General features: G+C 39.9%; 1 protein-coding gene across 1 annotated transcript in view; it reads right to left on the reverse strand.

Annotated features, from left to right (window-relative positions):
* The window catches only part of BORCS5 (BLOC-1 related complex subunit 5), a 63,014-nt gene that overhangs the window by 10,061 nt on the left and 27,946 nt on the right, over window positions 1–25,007 (reverse strand). The window contains exon 3 of the mRNA XM_061358769.1: window positions 8,836–8,993. Coding sequence (XP_061214753.1) covers window positions 8,836–8,993 — 158 coding nt within the window. The remainder of the gene's footprint in view (window positions 1–8,835; window positions 8,994–25,007) is intronic.

Genomic DNA, 25,007 nt, shown 5'->3' on the forward strand with positions numbered 1-25,007 from the left:
TAGTTAATCTTCAGTTCCTATGTAGCTTAGTTCAGGCACAAGCAAGAACTAACGCTATGGACTGGATTAAGCAAAAGGAAGGGCTATGACCCAAGAATCCTTTCTAACCTTAAAAATCTCTTATAAACTCCTTGCCATATACTGGATGTTAGTTGACCTGTTTTACAAGAACTACCTAAGCACCTTCTTCAGCTGACATTCATCTATGCTGAGATTTTACCTTTTAGATAATTCAGTTACTCTTCAAATACATCACTTTCTGTTCTGGTAAAAGAAAAAATAAAATAACTCCAGATCTTATTTCTTGTCCACTACGCCACAGTTCAGCACAGTTCATACACCTGATTATAGGGTATTCTACTATACTATAGTTCAGCATTTTAGCCCCGTCTTCCAGAGATAAATGATACATCCAGTCAGGAACAATGCCCACACAAATTAATTACTAGTAAGTCATGTGTTTCATACTTCTAGAGCAAGTGTTGAAATACTGGCTAATAATGTTCTCATATAGAAACATTCATGCCCCAATGGCACAGAAACCTTAAGGAAACCCTACCCTCCACAAAAAGCAAGATGAACAGATTACTTGCACTAAGGCTTTGTAATACTTTCGACATGAAGTCATTTCTGCAGACCACATCTGATTGTTATCAAAATGCTAATTATAGGGCTGCTAACACAAGGTCAACTGTGCTCCCCCAGCCTACCACCTAGTATCTTTAAGCCATAAGCACAACTCCAAATATTTGCAAATAATACTGACTAATCAATCTAAAATGAACATCAAATTGCTGAACAGCTTTTAGCTAACATTCCTGACACTCCCCCAACTCCAGTTCTCACTTAGGGTTGACACATTGAAAACTTAAATTCTACAGTGGAACAGGAGGTAATTGTGAAGAATGAAAGTCTGTAAAGTGACTTTTCCTGTATTGACACAATCCAGACAGGATAAGACAATTTTCAATCTACATTAACCCCAGACTTACTGAGAAAGAAAAATCATACCATTTTCAGTCTTCTTTTGATTAAGCCAAACAAGAAAAGCTTCTCCAGTTTCTTCCCCAAGATTCTCCAGTCCCTTCTGTTGTACTATGAACTCACCTTCCTTGAACATAATGGGAACTGCACACAGCGGGTCAGATGAAAACAACTCTCATCCTTGTGCGATACAATCAATACAGTTCTATTCCTTGTGGCAGTACCTTGTGTGATATGAAGAGAGCAAGTGTCAACTTGGGGTGTATTTCAAATCTTTTTCACGCTCAAATTCAGCATCAAGTCTGCTAACTCTGGAGTGGTCCTCCATACTTCTTACTCCTATTTGAAGGTAGGATGTTGGGATGGGGGGTGGTTATTTGGATGTTGCTTGGTTTTTTTTTCCTGGGATAACAAGGCTAGAATAAGAAACAACTTTCCTAGTTTAAACAAGCTGTGAGAAAAAAAAATGGATTCTATTCCTTCGGGTGCCTGATAATCATAAATCCTGATGAAAACATTAATATAAGCCTTAGCATACCAGACTTCCAATCTTTAGTGCCCATCTCTTGAGCACGGAAGCTCTATAATAATACAAACCTTTCTGCCTGCTAGATGCTTGTTTATGTTTAGTTTTCTACTCTTCCTTAGAAATTTAGTGGTGGAAAGGATTCCAGTTTAGATCTTTTCTCTAAAGGCCATAAGAAACCAAAGCAAGAGAGAAGGGAACATGCTGGAGCTGATTTCACACATTCTAGGAGCGAGGGACTGATCTTTTTTATTGACACTAAATGAAGCAGTACATGTTAACCAATTTCAGGCTGTCAGAAGTGCAAACAATCTTTCTTCTTGATAACTGCTAGATCACTTCATAAAGTTCATCTACAACAGGGCACTTGCCCATCTGCCTCAGGCATACACAGCATGACATTCATTCTATGCATTAAAGTAACAACTGTGAAGCTTTTTCAAAAGCCTTTTCCAATTTTGATGCTGGCTGGTTAAGACATCACCCCATCACTCGAGGATTCAAGCTACTTACACATAAGGCTGGAGAAAAATGACCAAAATGAACTCAAGGCATGAATGTAGTTTCCAGCTTAACAACCATGCACATTTATTTATGCATGATGGTGCCTGTTAAGATTCCAGTCTTTATAAACAGCATTTCATCACAGAAGAAAGGAGAAAAAGAGCCTGATAAATTACCACAGTCCTCATTAATCTCATAATTCCAAGATGCCAAAGACTGGTATTGGTTTCTCTACAGAACACTAAATTCCCTAGCTTCTCTAAAAAGGCATGGCACCATGGCATTAAATCCTGTGAAAACACAAGCTGCATTTTAACCCAGGCTGTTCCCAATTTCAGAAATACTACACTCCAAGGAATTCTCTTTCCTGGCATTTGGGTCATTGCTAATTTAAGCCAGTGTACCAAAAGGCTCATTTTGCTTGCAAGTTAATATGGTGTAATCTAGAAAGCCCTTATATGTGTGTCAAAACTAAACACAACTCCATTTTCGCTTTTGCCAGGCTTTATGTAACAGGCTTACTTTGGATCCTCTGAGCCCTCCACTTTAATAGGCTGAAAGGTAACTTAGCAGTCTGATCCATATGAGCACATGTACCTCGAAGCCCTGAAGTTGAAGAAGCACTCTGGCCACTTGTATTTCGCTAGCCTAACTCAATTTAGTCAGAAGGTGTGCTGTTCTCAGGGCAAGTCTGCTGAAAACAGGTTTCACAAATAGTTTTGGAAACTCGGCTCTGATACTACCTACAGGGAAACCATAATTAGCAGTAATGGCAACAAACATCTCACTCGGCAGAGTACTAAAACAAAACCAAAGACCAGCAAAACACCTCCAAAAGTAAGAGCTTCCTCTTCGAGTCCATTCTCTGAAGAGACACCAGTTAACTGACTGAAGCATGGGATGAACCCCAGACACTCCAAATCTTTCTGCTCAGAGAGCAATGGAGTTAAGAGTGACTGTGGCACATCACCCAGTAGAAAGTAAGTGTGCTTGCAGCAGATTAGTACCCCAAGTCTAATGATTCTATGTTAACTGCAGCCTTGATTACTGGGATCATGCACTGCATCAACGTAGTTCCCCAGTCACGTGATGTTCTTGCAAGGTTTCTGGCCCAGGATTCATTTATTCCTTGTGATGGAACAGCTTCCCACACTTAGACAGCTTTTCCTTTTATCACCCCCTTCAAGGTACTTTGTCCTTTAATTTTCACCAGGGAATGTCAAACCTTTACAAGCTGTGCCTACCACTGCCAGCCCTCTCACCTCTAACAGTAAGGGTTCAAAGCCACAAGACCTGTCGATAGCAAACCCATCCTTCCCTTGAGCTGTAACAAAACCATCTTCATGACCTCTGCAGGCCACATTCCCCAGCACACTTTGCCACTAGGTGACAGGTCTCTTGAATAAAACAAACGCTGCATGTCACAGAAACAACACAGTTGTGATAAAGGGCAAAAAGCCACAAGGCATTCACATAAAATAAATTGAAATTCCTAAATCCCCAAATTGCTGGGCATGTTTTATTTCACACACGTGGTGACATGAATGGCTGAATCACAATTTATGAGTTTAAATGCATGGGATAAGCTACAATGTGATTGTTTATAATGCTGGTGTATAAAAGTGCTTTTCTTGTTAGTCTGTCAAACACACTAGACTTGTTGCTTATGGAAAATAAGGATTTAAACTCCTATTCATAAATTTAAACAGCTGAAACCTATTGGGAGACACGAATGTGCTGTATGTGTGACTTCAAAAGTTATTTACTTGCCAAATATTAAGGGATGTACTTTTGGACATCTTAACTACATACTAGTAGTATGTAGTTACCATACCCATTACAATGACTTTTTGTAGTAAGCTGGTAAAGGAAAAAAAAAAAACAACAAAAACCTAACAAATAAAAAAATAAAGATTTTTATATTTATAAAAAAGAAAAATACACATCCTGGAATTCTTGTTCAAAATAATTAGCTATTCCCATACAGGAATTCACAGGTATGAAACAAGCCATATACTGTAATTTGCTATATGCAAACCAATTACTGATATTAATGCCTACCTGGAAAAGAGTTGTTTAACTATTAAGAATAGTTAAGAATATAAAAGTAATGTTTAATCTATTTGAAAGTGTGTGTGTGTGGGGAGTGTTCCCCATAGGTGTGTGCCAGCTTAGACTGAGATAGTTTTTAAGTTTCATTTTGTATTGTAAAACAGGCTCTGTTTTCAAAATTGTCAGTTTGAGACTCCTAGGGCAACAAAAGCTACAGATACCACTGCATCAGTATTTGTTTTTAGGGCAAAGCGTAAAAGCCCTCCCTGTAATCCACTTTCAAATACATTTTAAGCACAGTTTATCTAGGAGCTATAGTTGCCTTTAAATACTTAAGAGTAGCACATCCCCTTTGCAAATACTGGAAATCTAATAAGAAAAATCTGAGGATCTTTTCACGCAAAGCTTATTTGAAAGGAACTTAGATGGCTTGCAGTTTCCCTTTGGCTTTCTTATAAAGAAGCTTGGCCTAAATTTTCAAGTGTGAGTAGTAATTTTTGGATACTCAGCTTCAGATCAAGATGCAATTTTTGAGAAGCCTAGCACCTTGTGCATGAAAAATTTTCTTTAAAACACTTAAACTAGACAATTTAAGGTACACAAGATCATAGGCTCTTTCTGAAAATTTAGCTCTGTTCCCCAGGCTTTAACTTGTCTGTGTTTCCCATTCCCTGTTATTCATCATCCCCTACCAGATGACTCTCTAAATTCTCTCCTGGCTACCCAAACCAGATATCCTCCACTGATGAGGGCATCATGTAAAGTAGCTGTCTCCCTGCTTTATTTCCTTCTTTCCTCAAAGTCATACCTACTATAGTTAGTGCTGGTCAACGTTTGCCTTGAAACTACTCGACAGAAACCCTACATTTTACACATTGCAAAACTGAGGCAGACACTCCTGCCAAAGACTGCACATGCAGCTCTCATAAACCCAGCAGCAGCTGAAGTTGCTCAGAACTTCCAACTAATTTTGATGCAGACCTACAGCACTGTCATGGCAGAGACGACTGGGATTTCGCAAGTAAAGACCCGTCTACAGCTAGGACCCTAACCTCCCCACAGAAACAAACACTGCAGTTGAGCTGAGCTCATGCTGACAGACACCAAAGATTATTTATTACTATTATTTTTACATACAACACCCAAGAATAAGCAGTCTGAGACTGTTTTATCCCTGCTTAGCAAGTCATGGTTCATGCCTGTGATTTTTAGCCTAAAGTATCACATTCTCCGTAAGGCATGTCATCAACTCCATCCCCATCATGAAACACTCTGTGGTAAAAGCTTCAAGGTACAGGTAAATGTAAAATCAGTTTAGCCTGTTAACCATCTAAAGTTGCCTTTTATACCTTATCATTTTAGAGCACATCTACTGAGTTTTAAAAACGCACCTTTTTCCTAGCATACGCAAGCTCACAGGGGTCCAACATAACATCAGGAGACAGACTAGAACCCATTCCCACACCCATCTGAACAGAATGCGCTCAGAAGTCAATAATGTGGTGATTCATCCAATAAGCTAGAAATCTTCATCCTACAAAATACCAAAGCATAGACAAATTACCCAGAAAATGCTGCACACAGGCTTTTTTCTTGAAAACTGTCAAATTTTGTGAGATGCCATAACCCTGGATTAACACAGACATAAGGACCAAATTGCTGCTCTGTTGTTTTTTAAACTGATAAGGAGAAAAAATTAAAAGGAATCCTAAATATTTCAGTGGTCCTGGAATTAACGCAGTATTGCAACATACGGTGAGTCAGTTGCCAAACATTAGTATGAAACATAATATTTAATATATAGTGACTATTTTTCCTTAAAAAGATGCAAACACATCTCTTTTTTGGCAGTAAAGACAAAGCCTATTGTCATAAAAATCATTCCCTTCCAAAACCAATACTTCAGGTACAAGTGTTCAAGTTCAACTTGGAATTGTTCAAGGCCAGGCTGGATGGGGCTTTAAGCAACCTGGTCTAGTGGAAGTTGTCCCTGCCCGTGGCAGGGGGGTTGAAACTAGATGTGCTTCCAACTCTAACCAGCCTGCAATTCTGTGAAGTAGTTGTAACTGCTGAAGAAATCACACTTTCAGTTCTTTCCCCTTCAAGGAAATGCTTGGGTAAATGTATTTCTTCTTGAGAGAGAGCAATCACAGCAACCTGGAAGCTACACAGGTTCTACCTTTAGGAGCAGACAGGGATGTAGCCAATACACTGCAAAGAAATTCTGGCTGAAGTAGGAAATGGGATGGAGAGCAAAGCTAGCCTGATTTGGTCCCAAAAGTAAAAGAATGCACAGATGGGTCTATTTAGACCTGCAGTAACTGCTGTCATGCAGTGTTTTTGTTTTCCTTAGCTTTTTCTCTTTCCTATTAAGAACCATTTTCATTTAGATTGTGTGCTGATTTACAAACCACCACAGTTAATTATGAGTTATTAAGGACTAGTAAATTTACATACAGCAGTACTTTTGAGTTTTGGCAGAAACCAGGAAACTTCTTCTCTGGCCACACAGACAATGAGCAGAAGATATTTGCTCTGAGACAAAAAAAGACTAAAAAAAAAAAGAATCCTGGCTGCAAGTAGTATGACTGTAGCATACTATACAGTAGGACTATTACTGCACTGAGTACAGTCAGTGATCCTGAAAAGTGAACATACCTTAGACAACTGGGAGGAAATCAGGGAAAGAAGCTCACCAACATGTTGCAGGAAAGTTAAAAGCACAGTCAATTGGTAAGCATTATCAAAAGAAAAAACCTTAACTGTTTAGTGTTAAAGAAAGAAAAAGGGAAATCCTGAGTACTAAAACAAGGGTAGAAGAATTTACTGTCCAGCTCATGCACACATTATACTTTTCACAAAACACTTAATTTTCTCCTTCATTTTTACCCTTTACCAACAGTCAAAACTTCGCCTACAAGGCGAAGCTAAATCACTGCTGACAATTGGTGCAGCCAAATGCAATTTCCTTTGTCTACACTTGTAAGGAGAGACATACCCTGCTCTAGTTCAGCTGCACCCTTTGTTGTCAACAACTGTCAACAGCAGTTCAATTTAGTGCACCAAGGAGAGCCCAACCAATTTGGAAAGAATGATCCCACCCGGCTCCTCCAGAACACACACGCAGAACAGCCAATGCAAGAAAAACACTAAAATATTGTTAGGAAAATGAACAGTAAAAACCCATCAGATCTGGCAGAGGGATTGGAACCATCTGAAATTACTTAAGTATTGTGACCAGAACCCCCCCCCCCCGTCCCAACTGACTTCTCAGTTGCCCATGTTACAGAGTTGCCCATTTCTCCTTCACTTTGTCAGAAAGGAGTCTGTTATAAAGACTATCATGACAATACCAGTATCCTCATTTTATTTATTTTACATTAAAAAAGCCCCCAAAACATAAGTGTTATGATCTCGAAGAAAATATCACTATACCTTATTTGAAGGGAACTCTGCCACTTGCCCTAAGTAAGGCAAATCCAACTAATGCAGACTGCACTGGTGGCATCTACTGTGACTTTAAATCATGTCAATATCCCCTCTCACACTTTAACGGCCAAAAGAATTACAACCTTCTTGGATTAATGCAGTACCTGTCATTAGGCTGGCAATTAAATCCCATTTCTGAGATTGTGTGATCTGAGTCACCAACATCTGCAAATATCTTTATATCTTGTGTAATAGCTGGCCTCAGATCTTGATACACCAAAGTAAAAAGGCCTTTTTAATGGCTCCCACGTTAGTTTGGACTTAAAACTCCATGATGACAGCAGCTTCTCGAAACAGCCCATGAATCAAATTTATTATCCAGTTTGTCATGTGGGATTTTCTTAAGTCTAAGCCAATGGAGCAACAACGAATCAAGGTCATCGCTTATACTGCATGAATAAAAATTAACCTCCTGCTCAACAATTTTTCTTTTGATACTGAAAGGTACTTGTACTTTTGTACAACTGGGAGCATGTGAGAAAACATTCTTGAACAGCATCTCCTCTCATACCAGTCTGTCTTGACTTAAAATAAAAAAAACCCCAACACCGCCACCAACAAAAACAACTAAAAAACACCAAGAAACACCAAAACCCCCACAAAACTGCCAGCCATCTTACTGCTTCCAACATCAGTAGTTACACATGAGAAAGACAATCCAATTGCAGGATGCTCACTCCAGGAATTCATTTCCTTCCCAACAGTATTATTGAATATTTAAGCAGATCAGTGATTTTCAAATGATGGTTCAGTGCTAAAAACCGCAGCACAGGAAGATCTTTTTGCCATACAGATCAGAAATGATACACCATGTTATGGCCTTTGAAAACGAATCTAGCTCTACATATACATTAAAGAACCATATTAGAATTTAAAATAACCATTTATTTTCTTAAATTAAAGCCTAACTATGAAACATAATAAAATGTATGCTATAAAGACCTAGGCAAGAAATGTTACCTTTAAAATTCCAGTCATCTTTTACTTCTTCAACAATTGCTTGGAATACTTGCCATACCAGAGGAATTGCTCCTATTTATGGCCAGGAATCATAGAGCATAACTAACAAACACACCACCTAACAGTAACCACAATGAAAGACAGGAAACTTTGCCTCATGTACACACCCACAAAGTTTCTCTACAGGGTTTACTATGACATGGACTGCTGCAAGTGACCCAGGGCCAATCTATAGCAAGCACCTGCATTCACAGCACAAGATGGCCAAGCTGATGCCCTGAGCCCTTCCCCACCAGAAGCAAGCACACTGCAGGCAGTACCTCTTTGATCCGCTTCACAAGTGCATTCTGATCAAAGGCAACAGCTTCTGCACACTGGTGAAGATGATCCTGGTACCGGAGACACAGCTGAAGCACCTGCTGGGGGTCCAGCTTTTCCAGTTTGGTGTTGGTCGGAGAGGTCTGCCCACTGAGAAGTCCTACAAGGCAAGGGAAGGACCAGAGTTAATCTGACAGTTCATGTAACCAGTTCAGCTGCAGGCAAAGAGGCAGCAGAACAAACCCAGAGGAGAGTTTTTCATTACCCTGTATAAAGTTAATTCAGGATCTTAGGATGCTGAACGGACCTCAGGGATGTAATAGTCCAGTGAAAGCTTAAAGTGGGAAGGGCAGGACTGAAGATTTATGGATGTTTAGGATTTACAGCAGTGCAAATACCACTTTGCCATACAGCTTATCCCTCCTTGAAAGAACTTAAACACAGAATCTAAATGCAGGTCCATAATGCACATCAGCTTGGTTTTCAGCAATACAGTGTGTAAACCGAGTCCTGTTTCTTCTCCTCCACAAACAATCCTAAACTGTGAAAAATGAACCTGCTTCTCATTCATGTATGCCAGAAGGGGAAGGAGTTGAGATCTTCATTCACATATAGGTGAGGGACGCAAACTATTTTCACTAGAATCATACTGTCAAAACCAAATCCCTAAAAATCCACTGATCCCCCCAAACAAACCTGAATGAAAAAATACTCCACTCAAGTTAGATCAGTAGAGGTGAAACGGCCGTGTTTTACCTACACTGCCTTTTTTTAAACTCCAAACACTTCCATCTTCAAAGATTTTTCATTACTATCTCAAAGACTAGCAATATATATATATTTTTTTTAATTAAGATTTTGGAATTAGACTTAAAACTAGGACACGGGTAATATCCAAAGCAGCAAAACTGCCCAGAGAAGTTTCCCCTGCCCATTGTTTGTTGCTTTCATAGAGCAACTTGAGAACCTTTGCTGAGCTCAAGCATACGTGTGCCATACTGACTGCATTCTCCAAGGCTGCTGGAAAAAAATATGCTAAACTCTAAGGCCATCCTTTTTTTTGCTCTTTCGTTTACTTACTTCCTTTCCATTTTCCTTCAGCATTAGCACAACTTTTTTCTTGTTGGGACACCATCTGTGACAAACAGCACATATGCACAATCTGTCTTTCCCAAAACATCCGTCAAGCTATGTAAACTGAATTCAGTGACTGCACGCATGTGCCCTTTGGGACTCTCAGTTTACAGACAGGAAAAGACATTAAACCAGCAAATGTAAGCAAATATCACACTAAGCAATTAAAAAGTAATAAATGCCAGTTATTTGGATTGGAAAAGTTCTTCTAAGAACGTACCTCAGTGGGAAATGGAAACTATTTTGGATGGCCCTCATGCCTATTGGAAGCTACAACTGGTGACAGAGTTCTTGCCAAAACGCAAGAACGTGATAGAAACCGAGATGTAAGTCAGATGCATCTTATGAATTTGCGAAAGTTAAACCTCTTTGAAAACATTTCAGATAGACTTCAAAACAAAACCAGGACACAGCAACTTCATCAGATACAATGAAGTAGGTTTACGTTTCATCAACACTCAACATTTTATTCTTTCAGGATGTTCTCAATTACCCTTTGCACAAAACCTTTTCTTTCCTCATCTTAAGAAGAAAAAAGGTAATTTTGTTTTAAAGACTTGTTGCCCACTACGACAGCACTGCTTGAGTCAAGAGGTCAGGAGAGGAAACAAGACACTTCACTGTTTAGTCTCAAACCCCTGTATATTAGTGAATTGCTTTTTATGTTTTAGAAAGAATCATCTCAAAACAAAAATCTTAAGCCCATCAATTTTAGCCACAGATCTTTCCAGCCTACTTTCAGCTGAAATACAAAACTTTGATGGGGGCAAACCCACTGAGGGAAATTAGACTATTTAAAAATGTCATGTTCCATGCTCTAGTGTTTCCTCTGCTTGTTAGTTCTGAAATTATCTTGTCAGGATAAATGTTCAAATAACGATGTCAACTTTTAACACGTTGAATGTTCACATAGGAATAAAGAGTTCACCATACACCTGAGGCAGTTATCCTCTTTCTGCACTGATCAAATACATGATGCTATCAACCAACTAATTGCCTTTTATTACTAATCTCTCACCAGTTTCAAGAGTAGGAAGAAAATTAGACTCCATTTAAGAGATTTAATTAACATGAAGTGTGTATTTTGGCCAACTTATACTGCTTATAAGAATTTAGAAGTGAAATAAGCCAAGGACTGTAAAATGAGCTATAAAGGAAGACACTGATCAAATTTATATTATGTACTTACAACCTTGCACAGCTTACATAATGCTAAAAGCAAAATTAATAAACTGTAAGGAGCCTCTAATTCACTATCCAGAAAAACACGAGTTCAAATGAAGGGAGACATTAACTGTTCAGCTGGAATTCCTTCATAAGGCTGCAGAAGCAGAAATACAATCCAGTACAAATGTTTGGAGTAGCAATAAAAAACAAACAGCATATGCTGCTTAAAGATAGACTATGGTATTGTTTTGGGTGATGAAGTAGGCAGAAGCCAAAGGAATTAGCTTCTCCAAAGACCTCTGGACTCGTGCTGACAATGCCAGAGAAAAAAGCAGCTTAAGAGTTTCAGCTTGCAAGAAAGGAAAGAGCACAGTAAACAACAGCACGGAAAAGACCATCCAGCTCTCCACCTGGCTGAAATTCCCACTGCCAAAAAGCTGACCCACCATTTTTGCTCATGCTAAGAGAGACAGCCAGCACTGGGAACTGCCAGGTATTACTAAACAATTACTCTCTTTAAAACGACTGCTTCCTTCTTGAAGCCTTGTCCCACACTTTGAACTCTCAACTGAACAGGACCATGTCTCAGTGACTGGTTTACACATGGTTTGTAAGAGGATATGAGATCATATCTGTTGCAACAAAATATATATTAGATCACTCTTACAAGTGCCAAAATGGGGAGAGCCACAGGTCACTGAGTGGTTCAGGCACATTCCAGAAACAGTCAGAACATGGACCCGGTAACCAGCACATGTCAGAGCAGCTAAGTGCTGAGCTACTACCTCTTCTTCACTAAGGAAATAGTATACCTGGTTTCACATGTGTGATTGTCAATCCCCACACCCCAAGAGCATGGTTCTGCTCTTAAAAGCAAGAAAACAATATCTAAAGTTTTAATTTATTAAACTGAATACTCATTTTTCAAGCTGTTGGTTCACTTCCAAAAAAGGAAGGTGGAATCCGATGATGATTCGACCAGGAATCATCTTTACATTGTTTGAAACCTCGAGAAAAGACTGCTTGGCACATGAATGATGCAACATACCCCAGCGTTGTACGAAAAGGCAGCATGGAGAATGTCATGGCTCGGGGTGGGGAAGAAACAACAGGGAAATGAGAGGACTACTGCAGAGCTTTAGTGCATGGACCAAACACACTTTGACAACTGCCAAGCATGCATAGTCTTGGCTATCAAATTACACCATAAACCAAATAAGAGAGACTCTGTTATGTGCCCGCCACTATGAAGAGAAGTCAACATCTCCCACCTCCTGTGGATATATCTGATCTGTAAACAGCATACCCATGCAGGTGATAAACAGCAACTGGGACAAAGATTCACATTTCAGCTCCCAAATGGTGCTTTAGAAAGAAAAAACAAAAAACAACCCACAACCCAATACACCAAGTATGTTGTGCATAGAGAAATATCATATATCACTACAAGGCTAGCTGACCCACAGACTTGACAAATCTGTTATTGTTTCCATATTCCTTGGCAAAGCAGAGGCATGTTAAAACCATTTTCCTCCTACTTAGTCATCTCCTTGTTGGTTCCAGGTCAATATACACTTCCAACAAATCACATCCTACTGAGCAGAAGAAAGCTGTTAGTTTAAAAAGCACTTTCATGACTAGAAGTGAAGTTCCTGAAAAAATGCTTTACATGCTATACCGATTCTACATACATATAGAACATAGCAACCCACCACAGTTCTGTTCTGCTGCTTTAATGAACAATCCTAACCACTTGAGCACTTTCCAATCTGAAAAGTATTCATACTTCTTTTTGACTTCTGTATTTCTACTTGTCAATCCCCTTTTTCAACCAGTAAAAGCAGACATTATAAAAAGAAAACCAACAGGCCCACAGTTGTTAATTTATTATTAAAGACATCAAAGCACATGATACTGTCCTCTTGTTACTAATTTTAAGGCCAGAAAGGGTTGCTGTCATCAGCTAACCAATCTTTCTGTGGAATATAAGGGAGGACTTTAAAAGTAATGCAGTTTTTAATCAGAAGCCTGCCTTGCCCGGAATACTGCTTCCAACATTTGGTAACAGTGGACATTTAGAAAACACCTTTATAAGTTGTTCTTCCACAGCCTTTCTGCCTCTAAAAGTTATCAAAAATTTAAGGCACAAAGTGCTGTGCTCAGTGCAGCTATGGTACTTGAGTTTCACTGAACCTTTGTGAAAGGTATACATTTATCTCCACAATATCCTGTGGTAATAAGCAAGATGGTTATTTATGCACAGCATGAAGAAAACTTTTTTCACTGGCTTTACACTTGGCTACACTGCAGTTGTCCTGTGACACAACAGAAATCCATAAAGCGGTGTGTACTTTCTCCCATCACCTTTTCAAATTCAAGAACCCCACTGATCAGTCTCCTTCCCCACAGAAAAGGAGGGACTTATTAATTCTCTGATTTATTTCTCTGGTTACCTCTGTAACACCTTCAAATCCCTCTAACCTGAGGCCTGACTTTCCTCTTTAAAAGCCAGTCAATTTTTCTACAACGTATAATGGTTACACCTGTAGCAATCCAGTTACTTCTATGATTGCTGTGCCTTTGCTGGACCCACTAATCAGCAATAGTCTTTTTAAGACCATGCATTACAGTGTACTGCCGTCACCACTTCTGCTGAGACCAAGGTTAGATGAAGCAACAGACTACACACCATGATTAGCAATAGCTCATCAACTTTACAGAGGTGTCCCCAGCTCTGGTACCTGTTTATGGAGGTTTATTGCTGTATACATTACCATTTTTTTCCCTAAAAGCCTCTTCTGTGAGCACTTCTCACTGATCCCTATGAAGAATAATGTACTACTTTTGTAGTAAATGCCGATTCAATTCATTTATTTTGCTTTTTTGAAATTCTTCTCTGAAGACAATCCAACAGACTCTTCAGCAGGCTTCTAGAGAATCTATAAAGTATATGCTAGTAGAAAGCTGTTTTCAAAGAATTTCCGCTCTGGCCCCCTGCTGATTTCCTATTTAACCTGCTAGAGTTTGTAAGCTTTTGCTCTCCTAACACAAGTTTCTTTTTGCCTTTTTTTTGTGTGAATATCCTTTTGCCTACAGCTCACTTCACACTAGTTTAACTACACTTTTTCTCTCCCACCCTTAGAAATCACCTGTGCTGCCTGAAATTTACCTTATTCCAGCTGCTCCCAACTTCTCCTCTTACTACCCTTACTTTTAATTAAACTCCTCTTCATAAGTTTAATCCAAGACAGTAAAACCTTTCCAACTCTTCTCACTGAATTTGCTTAGACTATGGTTACTATTAATGTAATAGCACTGAGCCATTTTGTTTAGCCTCACTGAGACAGCATTAGTTTTAGCTTAAAGAACACTAGTGTTTTTCAAGCCTCCAGGAATCTTCCCATGTTCCAAGAGTATGTAAAAATGATCAACCCCACAACTTGCCTCATCGAGCATTTCTAAAGCTCTTCACTAGAAGCTGCCCATCTGCCCAGTTTCTTAAATAAAGTCTGGCCTCGGTGGCCACACATTAACTATTACAGTTGCTTTCTTGTTCCTGTTTGCATGGGGAGATTGTTTTGCCAGTACCTTCAGGCATCCTGAGTATCAAAAAGAGATCCACACAAGAAACAGATGAAATCACATCCCTAAAGACCAAGTCTTCTTTCTTGACTGTTACTGCTTGCACAAGCTTGGAAGCAACTTGCTATTAGCTGAGATAGAGAGCTCATTTCAATGTATTCTTCACACAGGAGGACTTTAATATGACCTATGGAAAATAAGTGATGACACATGTATGTGCAGGAGAACAAAAGGCATTAAAATACTTCCAAACCAATGAGCTAATTGGGTCTACAAGGCTGATATTGACTAAATACTATGAGTTTTGATTGTGTACTTCCTCTCTCATTCTTGAAGTCTATCTAAATACTAGATTTTCAGCAAAGCCTAAAGGGTCAAAATAGCTTTTTTGTTTTGTTTTGGGGTTTTCTGGTGTTTGGTCAGTTGGGGTTTTGTAATCAAAATTTGTACACCCAAATTTGGAAACCCAGGTTGCCCTTAAGAAAAGGGCATACACCACAGAATTAGTAAATGCCAACCATAAAGAAATTGAAAAGAGATAAAAAAAAAAAAATCACTGCTACTCACCCAGAAGGCATAAATTTGGAATGACCACATGATGTTTTTCACAGACCAGTTCATTTTCTAAAAATCTCACTGATAAAACACCTTGTAATAAAATATGTATTCACTCCAAGACAAAAGTTGGCGTTGTTGACTGTGCTATTTTCAATTCCTTTGAACTTTAATGGAGGAACACAATGACTGTAGGCAAACTGAATAGCTATTATGTGAGCAAAGAACATATTTGTATTGTGGCAAGGAATGTTGGCTGTAACAGCAGATTTTCCCTCTACTTTGGAGTCAGTACCATGTGACCATTTACTTCTGCATGGGTGACAGATGGGCTGAAGACTCTCGTCACATCGTTTAACAAGCAACTTTTCTAACCGCAGAACTCAAATGTGCTCTCAGTATGAATACTGTGCCTCAGCCTACTAGCACAGTGTAAGCTATTGCCTGTAAGACTTCACTCTCTAAGATATTCAAAACGCCTCCCCTTCTATTCCCCTACCATTTCTCTTAAGACTCCCAAACATTAAGAGGATTCAGATATTTAGGCTTCTAAAAAAATGTAGTTTGCTACCATTCAAAGACAAAACCCCGACATTCTTAGAGATTTCCACTTATTAAGGTCACATAATTTACATTAGATGAAACTGTGATTCAGATTTGTATTGCTATTATTATTGTTAAATGAGTATTTGCTTATGATATTTCTGCACTTCTATAAAGCCTCATTTTTGCACAGGACTAGACCATGCAAAAATTTCTATATATCATCAAAGCTTTCGCCTGTCACTTAGGGATAGCTATTACTAAGTCACAAACAGTTGCCATAAAACTGGAAGCATGTCTACTGATACCCTTTTTTTGAAGCTTCAGTTATGCAAAAAGGTACACAATATACTCCGAAGAAAAACACACAGCTGCACTTTGTCAACTAAAAGCAACCAAGATCCTACTCAGTCCATGTCCCCACTGATTTTTCACTTCCAGAGCACAGAAGTAATACAGAAAAGTGGTTTTAACTATGCAGTTGCACTACTGTGTGGCCAACTTCCTGCAACAAACCCCAGTAAAAAATAGGCAAATCTGGAAAAATGGATGCAATAATTCCCAGGAGAATGAGAGACAATGGTCCTGTGTCATGCAATAAGCTGTATTTACTCTGCAGCAACATTTTGTTTTTATAAAGACACACTGAGAGACCCAAGACCTACCATGTCCTGATCCTGTAAGCATGTGATATCCCCAGGCTACAACTGACCCTGATATCCTAAGTACTCTGTAAACCCAAAGGCCAGAAGACTAACGTTTCATAAGATCAAGAATGCAGGCACCAAGAGATTAAATGATTTACCTGAGACCACATGGAAACTGCTGTCCCTTGAACTAATGACTTCACCACCAGAACATCCCTTTCCTTCTCCTGCCCTCAAATGCCAAACATCAGCAGGGCAGGTGGCAGCAGAGCCTGCTTTCCTATAGCACTGTCAGCATTGACCATTGAGTATCAACATGGTCTTTCCCACACAGATCCTCAGACATCTAATGAAGGTTCATAAGACAACCAGAGCCAAATCAACAGCTTCTTTCCTCCAACCCCCACGCAGATGCTCCACAAAATGGATGGTCCAACTCCCATCTTCCTCATCACGTGCCTCACCACAGCTCCTGCACAGAGCATTATTCACTTTACTAAAACCACAGAGAACTAATTCAGTGGTTTCCTTTTTCCTCTAGGGTAGCAAAAGGAATCAGAGCACCAGGAGATCAAAAACTAGAGCTAGTCTCAGGAGAGGTGGGTTAGATGGAAGGAAAGGACAGAGGGGAATTCTCCATTTTAGCAACAACAAGCTGAAACTTCGATTTTTTTATACATGCAAAGCATTGAGAATCTCAACTTTACCTGTTCACCCATCTTCCTTGAAATAATAGGACCATAACTACATTATGTATCTCTCTCCCAGTGCAAAATCTGGTTGAAGTTTGCCAGCAGATGCAGTTTTCTAGGCTGCACATGGGAGAGAAAAGGGACAGCAGGAACAAATAAACTCCATTTCTTTTAAATAAAATTTCTAAAAATTTACAAGCTAAAACTCATTTAAATGATCCTATTACTAGTAATAAAGATTAGCCTTCTTATTTTATTTTAGGCCAAAGTGCATGGATATTCATCCACACAACACAGGACTAACTACAGAAAACAAAACCCAGCAACTGGTATTCATTGCTTTAGAGGAAAGGTGATATCTAAAGTCACCTCTGAACACAAGGGCACCCACGTGAAGCTGGGGCACATTTGCTATTCCACAATAACCAGCCTGTGTACACACATTAACAACAAGTAAATTCAGTGGGGGCAGAGTACACTGTGCTGCTCTTATATACAGGCATAAGCACACACAGAGGCAATTACTACAGTGTGTCTGAACTGCTGCAAGCCCCATATCACTACCTAGTCTTCTCTATGGTAATTCACTCATAGGCCTTGTGCCTGAGCCCACATTACAGGAAAGGCAAATTAAGGCAAATGGCCAACCACTTCAGGCTCATGGATTGTATCCATGACATGCTTGTAAATGAAGTATGCTTCTTCAATAACTAACATCTTTTACTAGATTAACCAATATTGCTGCATGTTGGTTTTCTCCAAACTTTTGGGCACTTTCTTCAGTTCAGGTGTCAACTTCAGAGTTTTATGTTTGCAACTTATTGCCACAGCGTGGCACAGAGCAAGACCATTTCCTTACAGATTCAGCAAGTCCAAGACTCCAGTTTGCTCTTCTAGACAAACTGTTCTAAAACTGCCAGAAAAAAACCCCAAAACTTTAAAGAGAGCTTCACTGAAAGAGTTCCTTTTAAATAAGTTGTAGGATCTGTGGATGAAACTTTTCATTAGTGCTTTATAACTGCAGACAAAGCACAGCCTGATTCTGGTATAACCATCATTTATATACATGAAATACACAGTTTATATTAGGCATATAGCATTGTTTCTCATGTATTTCCCATTATTTTTATATCGTCAACAGAGTAGACGACACCTGTGATATCTTCTTTGCCTTTCCTCACAGGGAATTTCTGTATCAGATCAAAATATAGTCAAGTGCTAGACTTAGAAATCATTCACTTCTGTTCCAACAAACACTATATCCTCAATTCCAACTGCAGCCCCAGTGTGCAAAGGCATATTGCCATAGTAAAAATAATGCCATGATCAAAAGTTGTGGCCTCTGTCCATTTTTCCAAGAGCACTACCTAAAATATACATGGAAGAAGTACTGTCCAAAATACACTATTGACATTTTATGGCCACAGGTACTAGGAATGGTAATTTTTCTCCACTACGTCCATTCAGGAAAACATAGCAAAGAACAAGCATAATTTGTAAATGCAGCAGAGCTGACATTTTCTACTTTATCTTCTTTTCTTGCATGCTACCCAATTTACCACTCAGCCATTTTGGTACCAATGTGGGCTGCCATTTCACATCCAAATTAAAATTTGGATGATACTTATTTCTTTATCAGCATTACTTGGAATGGCTGAAATAGAAGTAGCAAAGTCCAAGTGGGCTGATGAAACTTTGTAAACTATACAACTATGTCAGTGACAATAGATAATGATCCCTGGTGATTGTCCCCTTTGGCTCCTCCCTGGAAGGTCCAGCTTTGGCTCCTCCCTGGAAAGTTCTGCTTTAGAACTTCCTGGAAAAGCCCCAACCCTTGGAGACCTTTCTAGATATTGCTGGCCACTTCTTCCGATGTAGGCTGGCCCTCTGCATCAGAATGAGTGGGCATTTTTGTTAGTGTAAAAGTTTGAGCCTCATGCGATGCAGGGAAGCAGAACCTCATAGCACCCAGGTCAATGTTGCCTCTGTGGGGACGCCCGCTATGGCAGAGCCTGTTGCCTCACACTGCAATGAGGATTCCTGGACCTGGTTTCCTGATCGTCCTCACAGGGTCCTGGGGTTGGTAAGATATCCACTCTTCAAAAATATCCTTTACTGTATCTGTTACTATCTTTACATTTTCCTACATTAATAAACAAGGTTTGAGTTCTCTATTTGTGTCTTGTTTTTCTCACCCTGAATCCTCGAACTCTGGAACAACAACTCATACGTACGTAGCCCATACAGCATATACTTCACAGAAATTAAGTAATTCTTGCTTACTTTTTCTTATAACAAGTTTAACTGGACTATTTTGTTTATTAGGTAAGTGGTTATCTACTAGCAAGTCCAACCAAGTAAAGGAGAGAGAGGTCTACTCACTGCATTCCTCCTGTTCAGCATTAAGTGAGGAAGCATCATTTTGGGAAGCTGGATGCCCTCATACAAACTTCTTTCTTTGTCCACCCCACAACCCAATCAGCACCAAATTATTCAGGAAGAGCCATTTTCTATTTAAATGATCCTACCATCTGATATTTCTTCTGTGAACGGCTGCTGCCAAAGTCTGAACCATCCAGTGTTTCATCCCTGTCCTACCTCTCCCCACATGTATCTGTATGTCAGGGTTTGTTCTTACCTTTCTAATTCAAGTTAACCAAACTCAAGTGATGATGCGCTTTTCTTCCTCAGTCAGCTTTGATTCTTTTCCTGTATCCATTAGAACCAATTTTAGAAGTAACTCAATAGATAGATATTAGTATTGGTTGGAAAATGTTAAGTAGCCATTACTGTTCCCAGCACTGTATTGAAACATAAGGGTATTTTCCCTGGCCAGAATGAAACACGAAGCTGGCATGAGATTATAACAACTGAATTTAGGATACTGAAATTAGTCAAAGGTTGAGAAAACGAGGAGGCAATGCACACACTATTTACTTTTGACAGTGTGTTTAAAAACCTAATCACTCAGCTTTGTGGAGCTTATTAGGGCACCTAAAACGTTGAACAGTTACACAGAAGTAAGTGGCCTGCTGTGCTCTGTATTACCTCCATGTTTATCATCTCCTGTCAAATACTGTCAAGTGGCAAAGTGCCTTGAAGAAAGACAAGGCACAATAAGGAATCCCTAGCATGAAGTGTTTTAATATCCCCAGAGGGGAAAGAGGAAAAAAAATCCCAACATCAAGCAAATTGCACCTCCTCTGTAGTAGTTTGCATTCCTTTTCCACTTCAGTAAATGAACTCACTAGCAAAATATTATGAAAGAGCATCATCTTACTATTAAAATAAGCTACTACTTAAGCAAGCTTTGAATACCTAATGACAAAAATTGTCAACCCCATCCTTACAGGTAACCTTTAGGTATGGGTAAATTAGGAGTACTGCTTTTATCAGTTACAACAAGTAACAGCACAGGGTTAGCAAGCCTGGGAGCTTCTTTGAGCCCCAGCTCTCCACACTACAAGATAATGACTTGAGTCCCAGTGTGGCCATCAGCCCAGGAGACACATCTCAGAGCCAACACAGACAGCTTCCACATTCCAGCTCTGCTGCGCACGTGCATCACTCCCTCTGTGGTTAGAGATACCCAGAACTTTACAGTTCATTTCTCCCTCCACACCCCCCCCCCCCAAACAGTGCAGCTGTAAAAACACACACCCCTTTTTTTTAATATATACAGTCTGCTGCTGGTGTGCTCACACAGAGCACGAACCTACTTCCTAAGTCTGTCATGGAAAGTATCAGTCATTTTAGAGCTAAACTTCACTTCCTCACCATAATGGCTCTGAATAAGTGGTAGGTGGAGTTTTGCTCATCCTAAATCATGTCTCCCTCAAGGTACTTTCAAGGTCTGTTACAAGACCTGTAGAGCCTTTACAGCTGGAAAGCAGTTAGGAAAAGTCCCCTGATTTAAGAAGGTACCCTCACAGAACTATATCCTGAGCTGATCTTAGGGTGCTATGCCTCTGAAAAGGGGATGAATCTTGTTGTTCTGCCACCCCTTCTAGGACCCTTTCTGCCAGGCCCTGTCCTTGATTCAGTTCTGGTTCTCACTGAGCTCCTCCACAGATGGATTAGCTCATCAACCTACCCAAAAAACTACCCACTCATCACTATTAGCTCTCCATCAACAAGCGTCAGAGGCAGCACAAAACACGGAGTTGTAGGAATGTCTTTCCTCCTCTCAGCTGTTAGATCAGCTATCCCACTCTGTGGATGATCTGAAGGCAGATATTCTTCCACAGTCTGGGGCAGAGTCTGGCATGCAAAATTATAACAGTCCCTGCAAGCACAGGACTCACTCTTGTCATCCTCTGACTAAGAGAGAAAGAAACATACATCATGGTAGGAACGCATATAGCATCAGAATAACACCAGAGTAATTACAGATGAAGACATCCATCTACTCTTTTTGCTCGCAGCCACTGTGGCTTACATGTTGAGAAGCAAGGCTTGCTCCCCCAGCTCAGGCCTCCTGCCCCAGCAGAGGGGCTGCTCTAACCTCCTCACCCCCAAGCACCTGGCTGCATTGGGACTGCTTGGCCAGCAGCAGCCAGGGCCCCAGGATCCTGCAGTATCCAAGAGGAGTCCCTGAGCCAGAGAGAACCAGCCTCAAGAAAACCACATTATTCTATACCAATATGTGCATTTATACCAATAAAACTCAATTTCTCTTAAGGTCCTTTCCAACCCTAGTCATTCTGTGATTCTGTGAAACAACAACTTGGTTTGTGACACTGACAGCAATTAATTCTTATAATCTGTGAAGAGGTTCTGACTTCAGATAAGAAATAAAATACCAGGAAGGGATGAGCTGTAAAGCCAAAGACAGCCTTTTTCCCAGGAAAATCCTCTTCTTTGTTATAAAACATGGAGAAAAAAAAAAACAACAAAGCACAAACAAAAAGAAAGGAAAAGGCAGAATGTTTCCAAATTAAGTTTTCAATATTTTACATGAAAGCACTTTTAAACATTTGGTGACACATTATCTACATCTGCTATGTTAACATTCTAAAAGGTGAGGAAGAGCTATTTTTCACTACACATTGCATTTTTAAAGCTCTTAATAGCAAATTGTAGAGTCTCAGCATTCCTGTGAGGCTGCATCTAAGACTTTGATTTTCAGATTATTAAAGATTGAAGAAAGGATGAGACTGTAAGGCCTACAAGTGGATACTTCGTGTTGCTATCAGCCAGAGCTCGGCTGGTCATCCATAGCAATTGCAGTTCAACACAGGCTCAGCTCTTGTGCTGGCATTTGCAGGGTAAGGGGTACCCAACCAGCTCCATTAGTGGCCCTTGCTCTGACAGCCAAGTCCTTCCCAAAGGGAGGTATGCCACTCTTACGCCAGGCACCCTTTCCCAGACTCAGCACTCACATGCTGTGGGACATACTGGTTCAAGCTGGCTGATGCAGAAAAAGCCTTCCCCTTTCAGCAGAACGGCTTCTCCATCCCATAAGCCCAGCCAAGCAAAGCACCTGGTGGCTGTGCTCCTTACCTGAAGCAGCTTGCTCCTGTGCACAGTCTGCAGACTTGGTAGCTTCAGTTTGACTTTAAGTAAACCCTTCATCAGGTCCAGTATATAAAACTGAACCCAGGAAAATAAAATAGCAAAGTCCTATGAAATGCATATCCAGGTCAAAGTGACCAACTATTACTTGTACAACTGATGCACTGTAACTGGAATATGATCCTGATATTTGGTTCTCTATGTGCAGGACGCAATCCATGCTTTCTTATGTTTCTTACGAAGGTGACAGACCTTGCATACTTAAACTTTGCTCACATTAGGCTCACCAGTAATGTTAGGATGACTTGAAGACCTGCAGCTGTTAACAGAAAGTAGCTGTTCCACATGCTGTTTTGGTAGACATAAACATATCCACTTTTTGAATTATATTAGCACTGCTTTTTCAAGCTGTACAAAAACAGGCTCAGAGGTGCTTTCATAAAAAGGGTGCAGAAGGAGATGAGCTACAATGAGCCACAATTCTTCTTAACAGTTGTAGGGGAAGAATTTTGATCATCTGGGAATCTATAACCACAGACACAACGACAGAAGAGCCTTACCATGTTTTGTTCTGAAGTCATGAAGCATTTCTTGTTTTCACCATATCAACATCTCCACTCTAACAAAAAAAAGTCTAAAAGCAATAGGAAAATAAACAATGGTAGTGCAGACACATACGCATCTCTTCTTGGGTTGGGCGAGAAAGATAACAGGAAAACTAACTCTACAGAAGACACAAGTGACAGCAACGTACAACAGTATCTAACTCCTCAGATGCCTTAAAATTGAGGTACAAAACATCTAGGCCACATTAAAACTTGAAAGGCTGCAGCCTTAGTTTCTTAAGACTCTCTTAGAAATGCATTCGTATCTTAAATGTTTTCATTCAACACTCTAGTTAACGAATATGTGATTGTTTTCCTCTTCTTCTGACCTAATTTAAGAGAGGACAGCACTTGCAGCAGCAGTTAAATGGCTTGTTTGATTCTGATGGCTTTCAGTGAAAGAGTGGAGCACACAACAAACCTGACTGTTCCTCCTTCCCGACTACACTGCCTGCACTTCCAAACAGCTCCAGCACAAACACAACAGCTTTTCCTTGTCCTGTCTGCCTTCAAGCCCAGTATGCTGCTCTTTCCTCATACCCAGAGCTGAGTCATGGTAAAAGAGGTCTGAAGTGTGAACATGTCTAGTAAGGTAACTCAACAGAGAGCACTCAAATCTGTTCAATCAACACCATGCTAGCTGAATTTTTTGAACGAGATAGCGTGGTCTAGCAGGAAGTCATCAAACTGAAAAGCTTCCGGAGAGCAATGTACCAGCTGAAGGATTTGCATATCAAGAGGGTCAATGTAAAGCTTTGACTCCTTACACTACCAAGGTGGCTCCAAAAGCCTGGTGATGTGAGCCAGTCAAATACAAGTTACATTGTAAAACTGATTTGCAAAGTTTGTGCCCCCAACAATCCAGCTTTTGAATCCTGCTACATTCTGAAAAAGAACAGCCCAATTTTCCACAAGCACTAATATCCTGAAAGGCTGTTACCACAAGCACCTTACAGATATTTGGGTACTTAGAGGTTGCTGGTAGCAACTTGTATACATAGTGGAGATGAGGAAAAGGAAGCATACAGGACACAAAGTACCTCACATCTATACTGCTAGGAGGCTCAGTACTAGCATGCACTTCAGCCTAGGAGAGCTCTTTCCTAGTTTAACTTGTGCCACTTCAGAAACAGTCTCCTCTGAACTAGAATGCATGAACACAAACAGAGCAAACACCACACAACTCCTATTTTTGTTAAAGAAAAAAAAAAAAGTTATTAGATCAAGCCACATGTTAAAAAAAATAATAAAAACTTGTGTCACTTCTATTCTCTCTTAAGAGCATTCATACAGGGGATGAGCAGCAGAAGTTCCTATAGAGAGACCTCACAGATTAGATGCTGTAAATGATTTCCCTGCTTTTTTGGTTTGAGAAGACTCTTCTGGTTTTAAAAGTATTTTTTTTCTAGGATTGTTGTATCATAACATGCACTCCTTGTATCTACACCTTTTCTGAGGTACTTGCCAACACTGCTCACCATCAACATCACTAAACACCAGTAGTTACTTCTTAGCTTCAGTGGTACCCATTGGAAGACTGCCTTCACTGTTCTGTTCCCTGCCTGCCTGCCTGGTGTAAGAGTTCTGTAAATAAAACACTGCATTATTTGAAGTATAAAATACGATGAAGCTTTAAAAGAAGGGTGTGCAGGGATTGAGAGTGAGAGGAGGTCCTCCTATTCACTGGCCAGGCACTGATGCTACCAGAGTTCACAAAAGCTGAACTTCTTTATTC

The sequence above is a fragment of the Neopsephotus bourkii genome, unplaced genomic scaffold, assembly GCF_033783945.1.
Source record: "Neopsephotus bourkii isolate Nb327-2 ecotype Australia unplaced genomic scaffold, CSIRO-AGI_Nbou_v1 NB_107, whole genome shotgun sequence".
NCBI classification, from domain to species: Eukaryota; Metazoa; Chordata; class Aves; order Psittaciformes; family Psittacidae; genus Neopsephotus; species Neopsephotus bourkii.